We start from the raw sequence: 16,556 nt of genomic DNA on the forward strand, positions 1-16,556 counted from the left end.
TTCCTTCTGTAGCTACTGTGGCAGTTCAGTATGATGGAGATTTTATTTCTCCTATCAGAAAGTACATTGTAAGTTAACTGTTGTGAGATTGGAAGAGTGATCAGCCTTCTGTGAATGCAGACACTTATATATATTTTATTTATTTATATATATATATAGATGTTGACGCAGTGAGATACACACTGAAGACAGTTGAGGGTCTTGACTCAAATCTCAAACATTTTAATCACAACAAGCAAAATAAAATACAGACAGGCTTTATACTGACTGTGCTGTTCAGAATACAGCAGTATTAACACCAGTAATAAAATATGTCCTTAGTTGAAACCAAGAAAAACCCAGTCTGGGACCAGAACAGTTTATGAAACCCCTTTTTTTATTCTCCAGCTGTAACTGAGGTCTTAGTGACACATTCAGAAGAAGGCATCCTATCGGCTGACTGCAGGTCTGTTGGCTCTTGATCGGTCAATGGGAACACAAGATTATTTTCTTATTCTGATTTAACACATGGTGCTTATTTTAGATCATTTTATCCTGAAATTTAATATGCTCTTGTGTTAGCGGATCAGAAATAGTTTTCTCATGATCACATATTTATTGTGCTGTTATTTTGGGATGATGGTTGCTCCAGATCCAGAGCCACTTTTGTCACATAGTCCTCCAGAATAAGACTGGTGTCCCAGAATAAACCTGCTTCAATGTAATTATTATTGTTAACATGTTTGACATCCAGGGAAATTAGACGTCATGTCTCAAGGAAATAAATCATTTTATATCTAATATGATTAAAAAGATTTTTCTAGATAACTGTTATCATTCCGAGATAACTGGCCTGAAAAATATTTTTAGCGATCATGGCGGCTCTCGTCTTCCATTAAAATCACCAGAAAGGGATGGGACACTCAGATATTTTAAAATCTGACCAAAGCTGAATTTAAACTTTTCAGAAAAATGGTGACTTTCCAACAGTGACCCATCCTTCTCTTATAATTCTAAGGAGCAACCAGAAGGTGTAAACACAGAGAAAGTAGCTGTGTCCCATAATATGATCCGCTTCCTTCAAAGTTCACTTTAAAAAGTTGATGAAGACTGAACACATTGGTTTTAATGCTTTAGTGCGTAAATTTTTGATATTAATGAACGTCCGTTACATTCAAGTCATTGCCAAATGAGTTGCTACAAAGCTAATTAAGACTATCAGCTCCACACAACTCTCTCTGTATTTCTCAGTATGGCTGTGTTCAGAAACTAGTGTCGTCTGTTGACTTTCCTGCGCAGAAGCTCGAGTGAAGATAATTACCTCTTCTGAAGAGTCCATGTTTTTTTAATCCTCCGTGTCCTCCTTGGCTACTAGCAACTGCGTGGAGGAGGGGTGGGGGCACGTGCGCGATCACGTAAGGCTTGTATTATGTGGATGCGCCGACAGTGTTGTCGTCATTACTTAGAATTCTTCATGGGGGAGACAGAAACTACGCACTATAGCTTTAAATCAGAAGTGATTATGTAACCAGGTGTTGAAGTGGATCAATCGAATCACCCTTGTGGGATGTCAATAATGAGTCCTTGGTTTAATACTGGGATGTAACTGTGGTCAAGGGCAAGTGGGAAATAATCCACTTTGCGAGTTGACGAATGGCAACTGAACCCATTCGTTTGTGTCAGGTACTGGTAGAACTGGTGACTCCGTTATGAACTGGCACAGTATATCCAGTCGCAGTGAGAGGAAGGCACCTGAGGGTTGGGTCAAGTCATCCAGGGTGTGTGTGTGTGTGTGTGTGTGTGTGTGCGCGTGCGTGTGTGTGTGTGTGTGCGTGCGCGTGCGTGCGTGCGCGCGTGTGTGTTACATTTAGGTTTAGGTGAAGTTTAGTGAAGGGTTGGGGTATATTAGTTAAGGTGAGGGGCTAAAGGGATGCGCTATATCAGTGTGGGTCCTCACAAGTATAGAAGCACAAATGTGTGCGTTAGTGTTTTTCTGTCCATGTTGGCACCACCTGGTCATTGTCCTCTTGTTTATTCTGTAGTGTTTTGTGTGAGCTTTGATGCGTTTTGTGCTTGTTGTGATGTGGCGCGCCAGGATTGGTCAGCCACGGGTGCATAAGCAGATCCGTCGCCATCAGTCTCTCTGCGGGCGACTTCCTCAGCATGCAGCCAATCAGACACTTGGCTTGCGGTGACATCCAATCAGGCAGGCTGAAGGCCCCGCGGCGGATCTTGGCAAATAGGGCGGCGGGCTGCGTGTCCTGAAACGGATATCGTCCAATCAGCATGGTGTACAGAGACACACCCAGGCTCCAGATGTCTGCGGCACGGCCCGAATAAGACCTGTTCCCATTGGTCAGCAGCTCGGGGCTGACGTAGGCGGGGCAGCCGTGTCTGTCCGTCAGAGAGTCGTCATCATGGTTACCTTCCAGGAGGACGCAGTCGTTAAGGCCGAGCAGAGCGAGACGCGTCCTGCAGAAAGAAAACAACACTTTTCAGGGCTCAATGCTACATTTTTAAAGTGGTTGCCGGCTTGGCAACCAGGCATCAGCTTTTGGTTGCTGAAACTGACAATACGGTTGCCATGTTTTAAACTGCCTATATTTGGAGCAATTCATTTCTTATGTAACTATAGCACACATTTTAATAATGAAACAATGAGATAATGGCTTGCAATATTATTTCCCATCCCTCTCAAATAGAGGTGCAACGGATCACAAAACTCCCGGTTCAGATCACAGTTTTGAGTTTTGAGTCACAGATCGGATCAATTTTCAGATCAGCACAAAAAAGGGGGGAATTTAAATAATTAGTAAAAATGTAATAACTTTTAACAATAATTACTTCTTTGACCAGTAAATTGCTGTTAAAAGACAAAAACGGATGAGAAAAGTATATTTTACAAAAACTTTGAATGCACCACAAGGTTTACCAGTTTTAAGTAAATGCAACATTTAGTCCGGTCTGTGTTTCAATCTGGTTACTGTCGAGCCCTGCTTTCAATCTACATAATGCATAAGCAGTGACAGCAGTAGTATATGTAGTACTGGTGAGTACAGCAGTATTAGTAGTAATTGTAATAATAGTAATCGCGACACAAGCATCCTGATATCGTATCGCGACACAAATATTGTGATATTGTATCGTGATAATATAGTATCGTGACACAAATATGGTGATATCGTATTGTGATAATATCGCATCGCAACACAATCGTATTGTGATAATATTGTATCGTGAGAATATATTGTGGGGGCTCTGGTGATTCCGACTTCTAGTTTTTAGCAGTATTAGCATTATTGGTAGTTTTAGTCTCAAGTGTGTCAGCGTAGTATGCAGTATTATCTGAGTACTTGTCAGTCTCACCTGTATTTGTCTGTGAAGACGAACCTGCGGAGCTTCAGGTCTCTCAGGACGACTCCGTGGTGATGACAGTGCGTCACAGCGTTCAGCATCTGAGTGAACAGATGCCCCGCCTCCTCCTCGCCTAGACGCTTCCTGCTTCGCAAGTACGCATGCATGTCGCCGTGGTGACCGGGCAGGAAGACGTATACGCTGTCCTGGCCAATCACCACATCCAGCAGGCTGCAGATGTGATCATGGTGACCGATACGTGCGTAGGCAGCCAACCGCTCTTGGTAACCACGTAGAGGAAGCACCTGTAACCATGGCATCAGGGTAGGTTAATAGTTAAAACTGCAATATGTTTTTGCAATATGAGTATTTTCCGCAGTATTACCAATATTACTAGCAGTAAACAGTATAAATAGCATTTCCAACATATTTTTCAACAACAATATTTTTTCAGGATCAGAAATATCAGTATTTCCAACAGTATTAGCATTATTTTTGCAATATGAACAGTATTGGTAGTATTTTTTGCAGTATCTGTAACATGGTGAATTATACCTGGCAAGTGTACTGCTGCTTTGTGTGTGCGTGGACGGCCCTGTAAGTTTTCTCCCCCTCGCAGCGTTCCAACAGGAAGTATGATCCGACTCTGGATGGGGATTGGCTCTGGTTGGACTTGGGGGTGGGGCTTCTGGGCCTGAGGCAGTGTAATAGGCCGGTGGCGGGAGGATTCGGATCGAGACGAGCTACTTTACATTTCAAGAAGTTGTCCTGGGGCTCGTCCAATAGCCTCTTCAGACACGGCTGAGTACTGGCTGCGGCAATGCCCGTGCTCATCTGTGATTGGAGGAGACAAGCGACGTCATCAGGTTAATTACAATTTACAGGTTTTTTTGTTACTGTGAAGCAGCTGCAGGAGGTGTTTAAAATAAGACATTGTGTCAGACTGCATCAAAGATGCTGAATATTCTCCATTGGGTTGAGGCAAAGCCACATGAAGACGTGTTTATTTACACATCCAGCTCTTTAACTGCTAAATGCTCCAATATTTTCACCGGCTAGTCTCTAACTTTGCCTGTCTGCTGTTTGGTGCTGAGCAGGTAGTGTACAGCGGGTTTTTAGAGCTTTTAAACTCACTATAAAGCTCTGTAAAGCTGAGAGGAGCTGCAGATTCAGGTGATAATTCTCTGTAGATTCATCACTAGTGACCTCTGTCACATTATCACCTTGTTTTCACATTATTATAATAAAAAAAAATTGATTATAGCCACTTTAATCTTGTATAATTGATTTTTTTATTTATGTTTCAAGTATAGAAAGGCATTCTAAGTACATGTACTGTATGCAGATTGTTTACTGTGGACAGTTTACGTATAAGAACATTAATTTTAAGAAGTTGTGGTTATAGTTGGTATTATTTCAAGAATAGTTCTAGTAGAAACTCTCGACTGTTAGTTGAGTTAAAGTTGGAGACTCACTGGATAAACTTCTGATAAAACGGTTTCATTTTATCTCTGCAGCGCCCTCTGCTGGTCACATCACAGCTGAGCCTCCTCCCTACACTAAACCCTCCTCAGTTATATATTCACATAGTAAGAAAGGTTATAGTAGTGTCACATCTCACTGTGTTCTGCGTCTCTGCTGCTCACACATTCCACTGTCAACGTGTCTATAGGCTTCGTGATGCAACTTCCTGTAAGCTGACTGACGCTTTAGCTTTCACATCATTGCATCAGAGCACAACAGTTTATAGTTTAAACAGGCTTTAAATACAGTCAACATCTACCACACACACACACACACTATGAGAGTGTGTGTCTGTTGTTCTATAAAGTTTTTCAGAGCCTGTGGTCGCCGTGGTGATGCTGTGTGGCAACCTGCTGTTGGCCAACACTTGCTTTCACTCTGGTGAAACGCACTGAGTCAGAGCGTTACTGTGGCAGCGTCATCCCCTGACACAACAACACACACAGACAGTGAATCTGTGCAGTTTGAGGTCTCATCTCGTCAGCTTCGGTTTCACAATCAGAGACCTGACTGCTGATAATAAACTACAAAAAAAAAAAAAAAAAAAATCACTAGATACTACTGAACTCTACTGGATCTCTCGGGAAGCATTTCTTGCATCTTTCTTCCTGAAAAGAATGCAGCATGTTCCTCAGGTTAACTTTCCATATCCTGAGACAAATCAGCATCCAGCAAAGCACTTGTTATAAGTCCCAGCCTTGGCGATATAAACAAAAGTTAAACAACAATTAATTTATGACCATACAAAAAACTACAGCTCCCATTAAATTTAGCACTGGCGCTTAAGCCATCCATATAAATTCACCTAAGCTCTCTTTGAAAGTCGCTTTTTTAGCTTTTTAGCTGTATTCTCTGCCGTCTGCTTTATAAAACCTATACATTGTTCCCTCTTCTCTGTCCGGCTATTATTTATTAGACATGTCTGAGCTCAGCAGAGTCCAGTAGAATCTGCTCGACTCTATTGAGCTACTGGACTATATCCTGCTCCTATAAGATATGAACATGTCTATAACACTACCCAAAAACTATAATACATTTTTAAACTGGGCTCCAGCTCGACCAGGTACAACCTGAGGATGCTGTTTATGTTTAATGGACCAGGTAACACGAGGATGCTCTTTATGTTTAATGAACCAGGTAAAGTACTCCATGAAAAGTAATATACCACTCTGAAAGAAAGAGGCCATTCTGCATAATAAGTAGCCTACATGAAGTACATTTTGCAGAAAAAAAGATAGGCCTACTTATGTATTTTTACTTATTGAACGGCGTTTACTTGTAATATTTGTATAATTTGTAAATGCTACTTTCACTAAGTCACCGCGACCCTTTCATTCACCGTTTTGCAAGTCTTGACATTAAGCCTGCAAAGGTCTAGGACTTATGGGAAATTGTGTTCATTAAAAGGTCGCTAAAAACAGAAATATTGAATGGAGAAAGAAATCAGCGCCCTTACATAGATTTATGGAGTGATCCACACATTAGACTGTTGAGTACACTAAATGTTGAATTTTTAGTTTAATTTACAGTTAGTTACAAATATTGATGAGATTTTGAACGAGGTTTTCTCACTTCTGGAAATGAAGCTGGGCGTTAAGGTTTTACTTTGGCTCTTTATGCTGAACTCTACTGGTCTCTAGTTATTCTTGTATCTGACTTGGATGGAGTCCTTTAACCCAGCCTTACTGAAAAGTTTACCTCCTGTCTCATCTGAACATTGACCGTCTTCTCTCCGTCCGGCAGGTCGACATTAAAACTGACTGAAACTCTGTTTGGTCTTTCTGCTTCAGGAGGAAATCTGCTCTCTGACATCTTTACAAACGTATCTTAAAACTCGCAAGGGCTGCAACTAACTAATATTTTCAGTATCAATTCATCTGCAGATTATTTTCTCCTTTAATCAATGAATCGCTTGATTTATACGTTACAAAATAGTGAAAAAATGTTCAGTCTCCCAGAGTCCAAAATGATGTCTTTAAATGTCTTGTTTTCTCAGACCAACAGTCCAAAACCCAGAGAAAAAATGTTTACTGATGATAACTATGGTAATAACTTAATTATTGAGTCTAATTCACTTTTTGTCGTTATTATATTTCTGTTCATAGTACACACTCGGGCTGCAGTAAACCTAAGTTAAAGTCAGTAAATGTTTTCCCAAGCTTTTCGACCATCTTCATCAGTAGATGGACTTTGCTCCATGGTCATGGAATCGGTGCATTTTAAAGTATCAAAGTTGTTTCTTGATCTTGGAAATAGTACTTTGACCAAACAATCCCAACTCGAGGCCCACTTACTAGCCTTTTCCAGATCTTTCAACTAGAGATGGCCCGATACCATTTTTTTGGATTCTGATACCCTGAACTTACATATCGGCCAATACCGAGTACCGATCCGATACCAGTGTGTCATATATTTTATTATGTTTTAACAACTGTATACTACTATCCCTATATGGATGATTTGATGTATAACAGCTGTATACTACTATCTCTGTATGGATGTGTTATTATTTCTATCTTTCTTGTCAGTCTGGCTCAGGTTAAACTCTTTGTGAAACATGAACAAACACAAACAATAACGCCACAGAACTTTCTTTTATTATCCAGTTTGACAGTCAGTTATAATGTAAAAAGAACATAAATAAACTACTTTAACGTAGATTTTCTTTAGGGCTTTATTACGTGGTATCGGATCGGTGCATAAACTCCAGTACTTACCGATACCAATTCCAGCGTTTTAGGCAGTATCGGAGCCGATATCGGTATCAGAACATCTCTACTTTCAACCGTATCGCACAGTGTGGCAACACAGGCAAGCAGTCCAAAAAGCTAAAAGCAAAAGCTTCCAGCTCACATGTCAACAGCCTCATCTCCATGACAACTGAGCACACTCCATGCGCTAAGGAAGACCATTGAAGACCTCTACTCAGCAGAGTCCAGTAGAATCTGCTCGACTCTATTGAACTCTACTGGACTATATCTCCTGCTCCTATAAGATATGATCATGTCTATAACACTACCCAAAAACTATAATACATTTTTAAACTGGGCTCCAGCTCGACCAGGTACAACCTGAGGATGCTGTTTATGTTTAATGAACCAGGTAAAGTACTCCATGAAAAGTAATATAGGCCTAGCTAACACTCTGAAAGAAAGAGGCCGTTTTGCATAATGAGTGGCCTACATTAAGTGCATTTTGCAGAAAAAAAGATATGCATACTTATGTATTTTCCCTTGATTGAACGGCGTTTACTTGTAATATTTGTATAATTTGTAACTGCTACTTTCATTAAGTCAAGGATCTGAGTAGCCTACACCTTCGACCACTGATCTCAGGTCAGTTTCTTACCTTGTGTTCTTCAGACAGACAGACTGGTCCAAACTGCAGGTCAACAGAAACCCAGTAGACTCAGCGGGGAGCAGATGGTCTGTCTGTCTGTCTGTCTGTCTGTCTGTCTGTCTGTCTGTGGAGCAGAAGTAGCTGAAGACATAAAAACCAAAGGTTTTCTTGAAGTTTGAGCTCCGCCTGGAAGCAGCAGGTCCGACACTGGTGGGAGAACTGGAGCGGACTGTCCGGTGATGACGTCTGTGGCTCGTTATTATTGTCTAGGTTGCGCAACGTGTCGTCAGTCAGCTGTGAGTTCAGTTTCTTCTTCAGTCTGAATGAGATGAAACTGACGGTGAAAAGCAGAAGAAAAAGCAACCAAAACTGTTTTTAAAAAATAAATGAAAATGAAACTATTTTATATGTAGGCTATACAGTATATCCGGAGCTGAAGCGAACAAATAAGCCGAGTTAAACCGAGTCCTTCAGTCCGTCCGTCTGAGTTAAATGAAGATATTGTCCGTGTGTCGTTCTGCTTTCTATCCAAACTGACCTTCTCTGGTCTGATCTGACCCTGCTCCTATCCAGAACTTTCAGCCTTACTGCTGAGGACTCGGGCTGACTGGTCTATTTGGTTACGTTATTTCCTCCGTGATTTCGTCATCCCGCGGGGGGCGGAGCCTCGATGTTGCAATCCTGAGCCGATCAGTCGTCAGAAAACCATGGACTGTATATAGAAGCAGAAAACAGACACGAGACTCAACAGAGCTGTTTCATTAGGTTTCTTTATTAAACAAAACGATAGCCAGTGGTGGAGGAAGAACAATACTCAGAGGCTTTACTGGTTACAAATACTGCTACAAGTGCTGCATTCAAAATCCTAAGTAGTATAAAAGTACAAGTACAAAAGTGTTAGCATTTAATACATATATTTAAAGTATGTTAATTTAAAGTACTCATTATGCAGAATGGCCTATTTCGGATTATTTTAATATTGGATTATAATTATTGATGCATTAATGTGTACATCACTTTAATGCAGGTGGTAAAGGTGGAGTTCATTTTAATTGCTCTAGTATGGATAGCCTAAACTAATAATATTCTTTTATTAGTTGATTTATTCGTTGTATTAACAATCTAAACCTGCAAAGTAACTAGTAGCTAACGCTATGAAATGATTGTAGTGGAATAAAAACTACAACATGTGCCTCCAAAATAAGGAGTAGAAGTAGAAAGAAGCGTACAATAGAAATACTCAAAGTACCTCACAATTGTACTTACAATACTATAAAAAACATACTGACAAAAGAGTTTCTGTTGCACGGGTGATATCTTTTGACAGCTTTCTTGTTATGAGAATGAGAAATAGCACCACCTGTAAGATACATTTTACCAACAAATATTGTTCCAGTAACAAGTTGTGTTAAACACTTTCTGACAAAGCGAGTGTACCTTTCTGTTATGGGAAGGAGGATACATGTTAAAAATATCACAGAGACAGCAATGTGATGATGTCAGCAGCTGCAACAGTCAGTTTTACTTTTACTCAACAACTGCTTGTCTTATATATATGGAAGATTATTACGGTATACACTATTAAAAAAAAAAATCACAAACTTTGTGTAGGGCCTTCAAAATCATTTTATTTTGCAGTCAGAATTGCCTTTGTGTTTGAAAGGTGATGTACAAATAAAGTTACATGGACTTTACTTTTTAAATCCCCAGAATCCCAAACTATTTAAAGCAATAGTAGTACCACAGAAGAAAGAGATGTTTTCCTCTGACAGAAATATGTAGTAGATAAGAAGTTTTCCCTTGACAAAAACAACAGTTTTATGCAGTAGATGTGAGGTTTTCCTCTGACAGTAACAGTAGTATATTACAGTATATGTGAGGTTTTCCTGTGACAGTAATAGTAGTATATTACAGTAGATGTGAGGTTTTCTTCTGACAGTAATAGTAGTATATTACAGTATATGTGAGGTTTTCCTCTGACAGTAATAGTAGTATATTACAGTAGATGTGAGGTTTTCCTCTGACAGTAATAGTAGTATATTACAGTAGATGTGAGGTTTTCCTCTGACAGTAACAGTAGTATATTACAGTAGATGTGAGGTTTTCTTCTGACAGTAATAGTAGTATATTACAGTAGATGTGAGGTTTTCCTCTGACAGTAACAGTAGTATATTACAGTAGATGTGAGGTTTTCCTCTGACAGTAATAGTAGTATATTACAGTAGATGTGAGGTTTTCCTCTGACAGTAATAGTAGTATATTACAGTAGATGTGAGGGTTTCCTCTGACAGTAACAGTAGTATATTACAGTAGATGTGAGGTTTTCCTCTGACAGTAACAGTAGTATATTACAGTAGATGTGAGGTTTTCCTCTGACAGTAACAGTAGTATATTACAGTAGATGTGAGGTTTTCCTCTGACAGTAATAGTAGTATATTACAGTAGATGTGAGATTTTCCTCTGACAGTAATAGTAGTATATTACAGTAGATGTGAGGTTTTCCTCTGACAGTAATAGTAGTATATTACAGTAGATGTGAGGTTTTCCTCTGACAGTAACAGTAGTATATTATAGTAGATGTGAGGTTTTCCTCTGACAGTAATAGTAGTATATTACAGTAGATGTGAGGTTTTCTTCTGTCAGTAACAGTAGTAAATTACAGTAGATGTGAGGTTTTCCTCTGACAGTAACAGTAGTATATTACAGTAGATGTGAGGTTTTCTTCTGACAGTAATAGTAGTATATTACAGTAGACGTGAGGGTTTCCTCTGACAGTAACAGTAGTATATTACAGTAGATGTGAGGTTTTCCTCTGACAGTAACAGTAGTATATTACAGTAGATGTGAGGTTTTCCTCTGACAGTAATAGTAGTATATTACAGTAGATGTGAGGTTTTCATCTGACAGTAACAGTAGTATATTACAGTAAATGTGAGGTTTTCCTCTGACAGTAACAGTAGTATATTACAGTAGATGTGAGGTTTTCCTCTGACAGTAACAGTAGTATATTACAGTAGATGTGAGGTTTTCCTCTGACAGTAATAGTAGTATATTACAGTAGATGTGAGGTTTTCCTCTGACAGTAACAGTAGTATATTACAGTAGATGTGAGGTTTTCCTCTGACAGTAATAGTAGTATATTACAGTAGATGTGAGGTTTTCCTCTGACAGTAATAGTAGTATATTACAGTAGATGTGAGGTTTTCCTCTGACAGTAACAGTAGCATATTATAGTAGATGTGAGGTTTTCCTCTGACAGTAATAGTAGTATATTACAGTAGATGTGAGGTTTTCTTCTGTCAGTAACAGTAGTAAATTACAGTAGATGTGAGGTTTTCCTCTGACAGTAACAGTAGTATATTACAGTAGATGTGAGGTTTTCCTCTGACAGTAATAGTAGTATATTACAGTAGATGTGAGGTTTTCATCTGACAGTAACAGTAGTATATTACAGTAAATGTGAGGTTTTCCTCTGACAGTAACAGTAGTATATTACAGTAGATGTGAGGTTTTCCTCTGACAGTAATAGTAGTATATTACAGTAGATGTGAGGTTTTCCTCTGACAGTAACAGTAGTATATTACAGTAGATGTGAGGTTTTCCTCTGACAGTAATAGTAGTATATTACAGTAGATGTGAGGTTTTCCTCTGACAGTAACAGTAGTATATTACAGTAGATGTGAGGTTTTCTTCTGTCAGTAATAGTAGTATATTACAGTAGATGTGAGGTTTTCCTCTGACAGTAACAGTAGTATATTACAGTAGATGTGAGGTTTTCTTCTGACAGTAATAGTAGTATATTACAGTAGATGTGAGGTTTTCCTCTGACAGTAATAGTAGTATATTACAGTAGATGTGAGGTTTTCTTCTGACAGTAATAGTAGTATATTACAGTAGATGTGAGGTTTTCCTCTGACAGTAATTGTAGTATATTACAGTAGATGTGAGGTTTTCCTCTGACAGTAACAGTAGTATATTATAGTAGATGTGAGGTTTTCCTCTGACAGTAATAGTAGTATATTACAGTAGATGTGAGGTTTTCCTCTGACAGTAACAGTAGTATATTACAGTAGATGTGAGGTTTTCCTCTGACAGTAATAGTAGTATATTACAGTAGATGTGAGGTTTTCCTCTGACAGTAATAGTAGTATATTACAGTAGATGTGAGGTTTTCCTCTGACAGTAACAGTAGTATATTATAGTAGATGTGAGGTTTTCCTCTGACAGTAATAGTAGTATATTACAGTAGATGTGAGGTTTTCCTCTGACAGTAACAGTAGTATATTACAGTAGATGTGAGGTTTTCTTCTGTCAGTAACAGTAGTATATTACAGTAGATGTGTGGTTTTCCTCTGACAGTAATAGTAGTATATTACAGTAGATGTGAGGTTTTCTTCTGTCAGTAACAGTAGTATATTACAGTAGATGTGAGGTTTTCCTCTGACAGTAACAGTAGTATATTACAGTAGATGTGAGGTTTTCCTCTGACAGTAATAGTAGTATATTACAGTAGATGTGAGGTTTTCCTCTGACAGTAATAGTAGTATATTACAGTAGATGTGAGGTTTTCCTCTGACAGTAACAGTAGTATATTACAGTAGATGTGAGGTTTTCCTCTGACAGTAATAGTAGTATATTACAGTAGATGTGAGGTTTTCCTCTGACAGTAATAGTAGTATATTACAGTAGATGTGAGGTTTTCCTCTGACAGTAACAGTAGTATATTATAGTAGATGTGAGGTTTTCCTCTGACAGTAATAGTAGTATATTACAGTAGATGTGAGGTTTTCTTCTGTCAGTAACAGTAGTATATTACAGTAGATGTGAGGTTTTCCTCTGACAGTAACAGTAGTATATTACAGTAGATGTGAGGTTTTCCTCTGACAGTAATAGTAGTATATTACAGTAGATGTGAGGTTTTCCTCTGACAGTAATAGTAGTATATTACAGTAGATGTGAGGTTTTCCTCTGACAGTAACAGTAGTATATTACAGTAGATGTGAGGTTTTCCTCTGACAGTAATAGTAGTATATTACAGTAGATGTGAGGTTTTCCTCTGACAGTAATAGTAGTATATTACAGTAGATGTGAGGGTTTCCTCTGACAGTAATAGTAGTATATTACAGTAGATGTGAGGTTTTCCTCTGACAGTAACAGTAGTATATTACAGTAGATGTGAGGTTTTCCTCTGACAGTAATAGTAGTATATTACAGTAGATGTGAGGTTTTCCTCTGACAGTAATAGTAGTATATTACAGTAGATGTGAGGGTTTCCTCTGACAGTAATAGTAGTATATTACAGTAGATGTGAGGTTTTCCTCTGACAGTAACAGTAGTATATTACAGTAGATGTGAGGTTTTCCTCTGACAGTAACAGTAGTATATTACAGTAGATGTGAGGTTTTCCTCTGACAGTAACAGTAGTATATTACAGTAGATGTGAGGTTTTCCTCTGACAGTAACAGTAGTATATTACAGTAGATGTGAGGTTTTCCTCTGACAGTAATAGTAGTATATTACAGTAGATGTGAGGTTTTCATCTGACAGTAACAGTAGTATATTACAGTAAATGTGAGGTTTTCCTCTGACAGTAACAGTAGTATATTACAGTAGATGTGAGGTTTTCCTCTGACAGTAACAGTAGTATATTACAGTAGATGTGAGGTTTTCCTCTGACAGTAATAGTAGTATATTACAGTAGATGTGAGGTTTTCCTCTGACAGTAACAGTAGTATATTACAGTAGATGTGAGGTTTTCCTCTGACAGTAATAGTAGTATATTACAGTAGATGTGAGGTTTTCCTCTGACAGTAATAGTAGTATATTACAGTAGATGTGAGGTTTTCCTCTGACAGTAACAGTAGTATATTATAGTAGATGTGAGGTTTTCCTCTGACAGTAATAGTAGTATATTACAGTAGATGTGAGGTTTTCTTCTGTCAGTAACAGTAGTAAATTACAGTAGATGTGAGGTTTTCCTCTGACAGTAACAGTAGTATATTACAGTAGATGTGAGGTTTTCCTCTGACAGTAATAGTAGTATATTACAGTAGATGTGAGGTTTTCATCTGACAGTAACAGTAGTATATTACAGTAAATGTGAGGTTTTCCTCTGACAGTAACAGTAGTATATTACAGTAGATGTGAGGTTTTCCTCTGACAGTAATAGTAGTATATTACAGTAGATGTGAGGTTTTCCTCTGACAGTAACAGTAGTATATTACAGTAGATGTGAGGTTTTCCTCTGACAGTAATAGTAGTATATTACAGTAGATGTGAGGTTTTCCTCTGACAGTAACAGTAGTATATTACAGTAGATGTGAGGTTTTCTTCTGTCAGTAATAGTAGTATATTACAGTAGATGTGAGGTTTTCCTCTGACAGTAACAGTAGTATATTACAGTAGATGTGAGGTTTTCTTCTGACAGTAATAGTAGTATATTACAGTAGATGTGAGGTTTTCCTCTGACAGTAATAGTAGTATATTACAGTAGATGTGAGGTTTTCTTCTGACAGTAATAGTAGTATATTACAGTAGATGTGAGGTTTTCCTCTGACAGTAATTGTAGTATATTACAGTAGATGTGAGGTTTTCCTCTGACAGTAACAGTAGTATATTATAGTAGATGTGAGGTTTTCCTCTGACAGTAATAGTAGTATATTACAGTAGATGTGAGGTTTTCCTCTGACAGTAACAGTAGTATATTACAGTAGATGTGAGGTTTTCCTCTGACAGTAATAGTAGTATATTACAGTAGATGTGAGGTTTTCCTCTGACAGTAATAGTAGTATATTACAGTAGATGTGAGGTTTTCCTCTGACAGTAACAGTAGTATATTATAGTAGATGTGAGGTTTTCCTCTGACAGTAATAGTAGTATATTACAGTAGATGTGAGGTTTTCCTCTGACAGTAACAGTAGTATATTACAGTAGATGTGAGGTTTTCTTCTGTCAGTAACAGTAGTATATTACAGTAGATGTGTGGTTTTCCTCTGACAGTAATAGTAGTATATTACAGTAGATGTGAGGTTTTCTTCTGTCAGTAACAGTAGTATATTACAGTAGATGTGAGGTTTTCCTCTGACAGTAACAGTAGTATATTACAGTAGATGTGAGGTTTTCCTCTGACAGTAATAGTAGTATATTACAGTAGATGTGAGGTTTTCCTCTGACAGTAACAGTAGTATATTACAGTAGATGTGAGGTTTTCTTCTGTCAGTAACAGTAGTATATTACAGTACATGTGAGGTTTTCTTCTGTCAGTAACAGTAGTATATTACAGTAGATGTGAGGTTTTCCTCTGACAGTAACAGTAGTATATTACAGTAGATGTGAGGTTTTCCTCTGACAGTAACAGTAGTATATTACAGTAGATGTGAGGTTTTCCTCTGACAGTAATAGTAGTATATTACAGTAGATGTGAGGTTTTCATCTGACAGTAACAGTAGTATATTACAGTAAATGTGAGGTTTTCCTCTGACAGTAACAGTAGTATATTACAGTAGATGTGAGGTTTTCCTCTGACAGTAATAGTAGTATATTACAGTAGATGTGAGGTTTTCCTCTGACAGTAACAGTAGTATATTACAGTAGATGTGAGGTTTTCCTCTGACAGTAACAGTAGTATATTACAGTAGATGTGAGGTTTTCTTCTGACAGTAATAGTAGTATATTACAGTAGATGTGAGGTTTTCTTCTGTCAGTAATAGTAGTATATTACAGTAGATGTGAGGTTTTCCTCTGACAGTAACAGTAGTATATTACAGTAGATGTGAGGTTTTCTTCTGACAGTAATAGTAGTATATTACAGTAGATGTGAGGTTTTCCTCTGACAGTAATAGTAGTATATTACAGTAGATGTGAGGTTTTCCTCTGACAGTAATAGTAGTATATTACAGTAGATGTGAGGTTTTCCTCTGACAGTAACAGTAGTATATTACAGTAGATGTGAGGTTTTCCTCTGACAGTAACAGTAGTATATTATAGTAGATGTGAGGTTTTCCTCTGACAGTAATAGTAGTATATTACAGTAGATGTGAGGTTTTCCTCTGACAGTAACAGTAGTATATTACAGTAGATGTGAGGTTTTCCTCTGACAGTAACAGTAGTATATTACAGTAGATGTGAGGTTTTCTTCTGTCAGTAACAGTAGTATATTACAGTAGATGTGAGGTTTTCTTCTGTCAGTAACAGTAGTATATTACAGTAGATGTGAGGTTTTCCTCTGACAGTAACAGTAGTATATTACAGTAGATGTGAGGTTTTCCTCTGACAGTAACAGTAGTATATTACAGTAGATGTGAGGTTTTCTTCTGTCAGTAACAGTAGTATATTACAGTAGATGTGAGGTTTTCTTCTGT

The 16,556-nt window shown here is 38.0% G+C and overlaps 1 protein-coding gene and 1 long non-coding RNA gene across 2 annotated transcripts in view; one reads left to right on the forward strand and one right to left on the reverse strand.

Annotated features, from left to right (window-relative positions):
• Positions 1-981: 981 nt before the first annotated feature.
• Positions 982-16,556, forward strand: part of LOC116047836 — a 20,924-nt gene continuing 5,349 nt past the window's right edge. Inside the window, exons 1-2 of the long non-coding RNA XR_004104487.1 lie at positions 982-1,078; positions 9,683-9,694. This is a non-coding gene — a long non-coding RNA (uncharacterized LOC116047836). The remainder of the gene's footprint in view (positions 1,079-9,682; positions 9,695-16,556) is intronic.
• On the reverse strand, positions 1,835-8,817 carry trib3 (tribbles pseudokinase 3). The gene is made up of 4 exons (XM_031296846.2): positions 8,206-8,817; positions 3,889-4,167; positions 3,346-3,638; positions 1,835-2,451 (listed from the first exon to the last, which is right to left on the reverse strand). The coding sequence occupies exons 2-4, from the start codon at positions 4,165-4,167 to the stop codon at positions 1,962-1,964; spliced, it is 1,062 nt and encodes a 353-aa protein (XP_031152706.1). The 5' UTR covers positions 8,206-8,817; the 3' UTR covers positions 1,835-1,961.

Source organism: Sander lucioperca, chromosome 16 (assembly GCF_008315115.2).
Source record: "Sander lucioperca isolate FBNREF2018 chromosome 16, SLUC_FBN_1.2, whole genome shotgun sequence".
Lineage (NCBI taxonomy): Eukaryota > Metazoa > Chordata > Actinopteri > Perciformes > Percidae > Sander > Sander lucioperca.

Coding starts and splice junctions, on each gene's coding strand:
- trib3 (XM_031296846.2), bottom strand. CDS start 4,167: ATGAGCACGGGCATTGCCGCAGCCAGTACTCAGCCGTGTCTGAAGAGG. Junction 3,639..3,888: donor AGCAGCAGTACACTTGCCAG/GTATAATTCACC, acceptor CCATGGTTACAG/GTGCTTCCTCTACGTGGTTA. Junction 2,452..3,345: donor GTCTTCACAGACAAATACAG/GTGAGACTGACA, acceptor TTCTTTCTGCAG/GACGCGTCTCGCTCTGCTCG.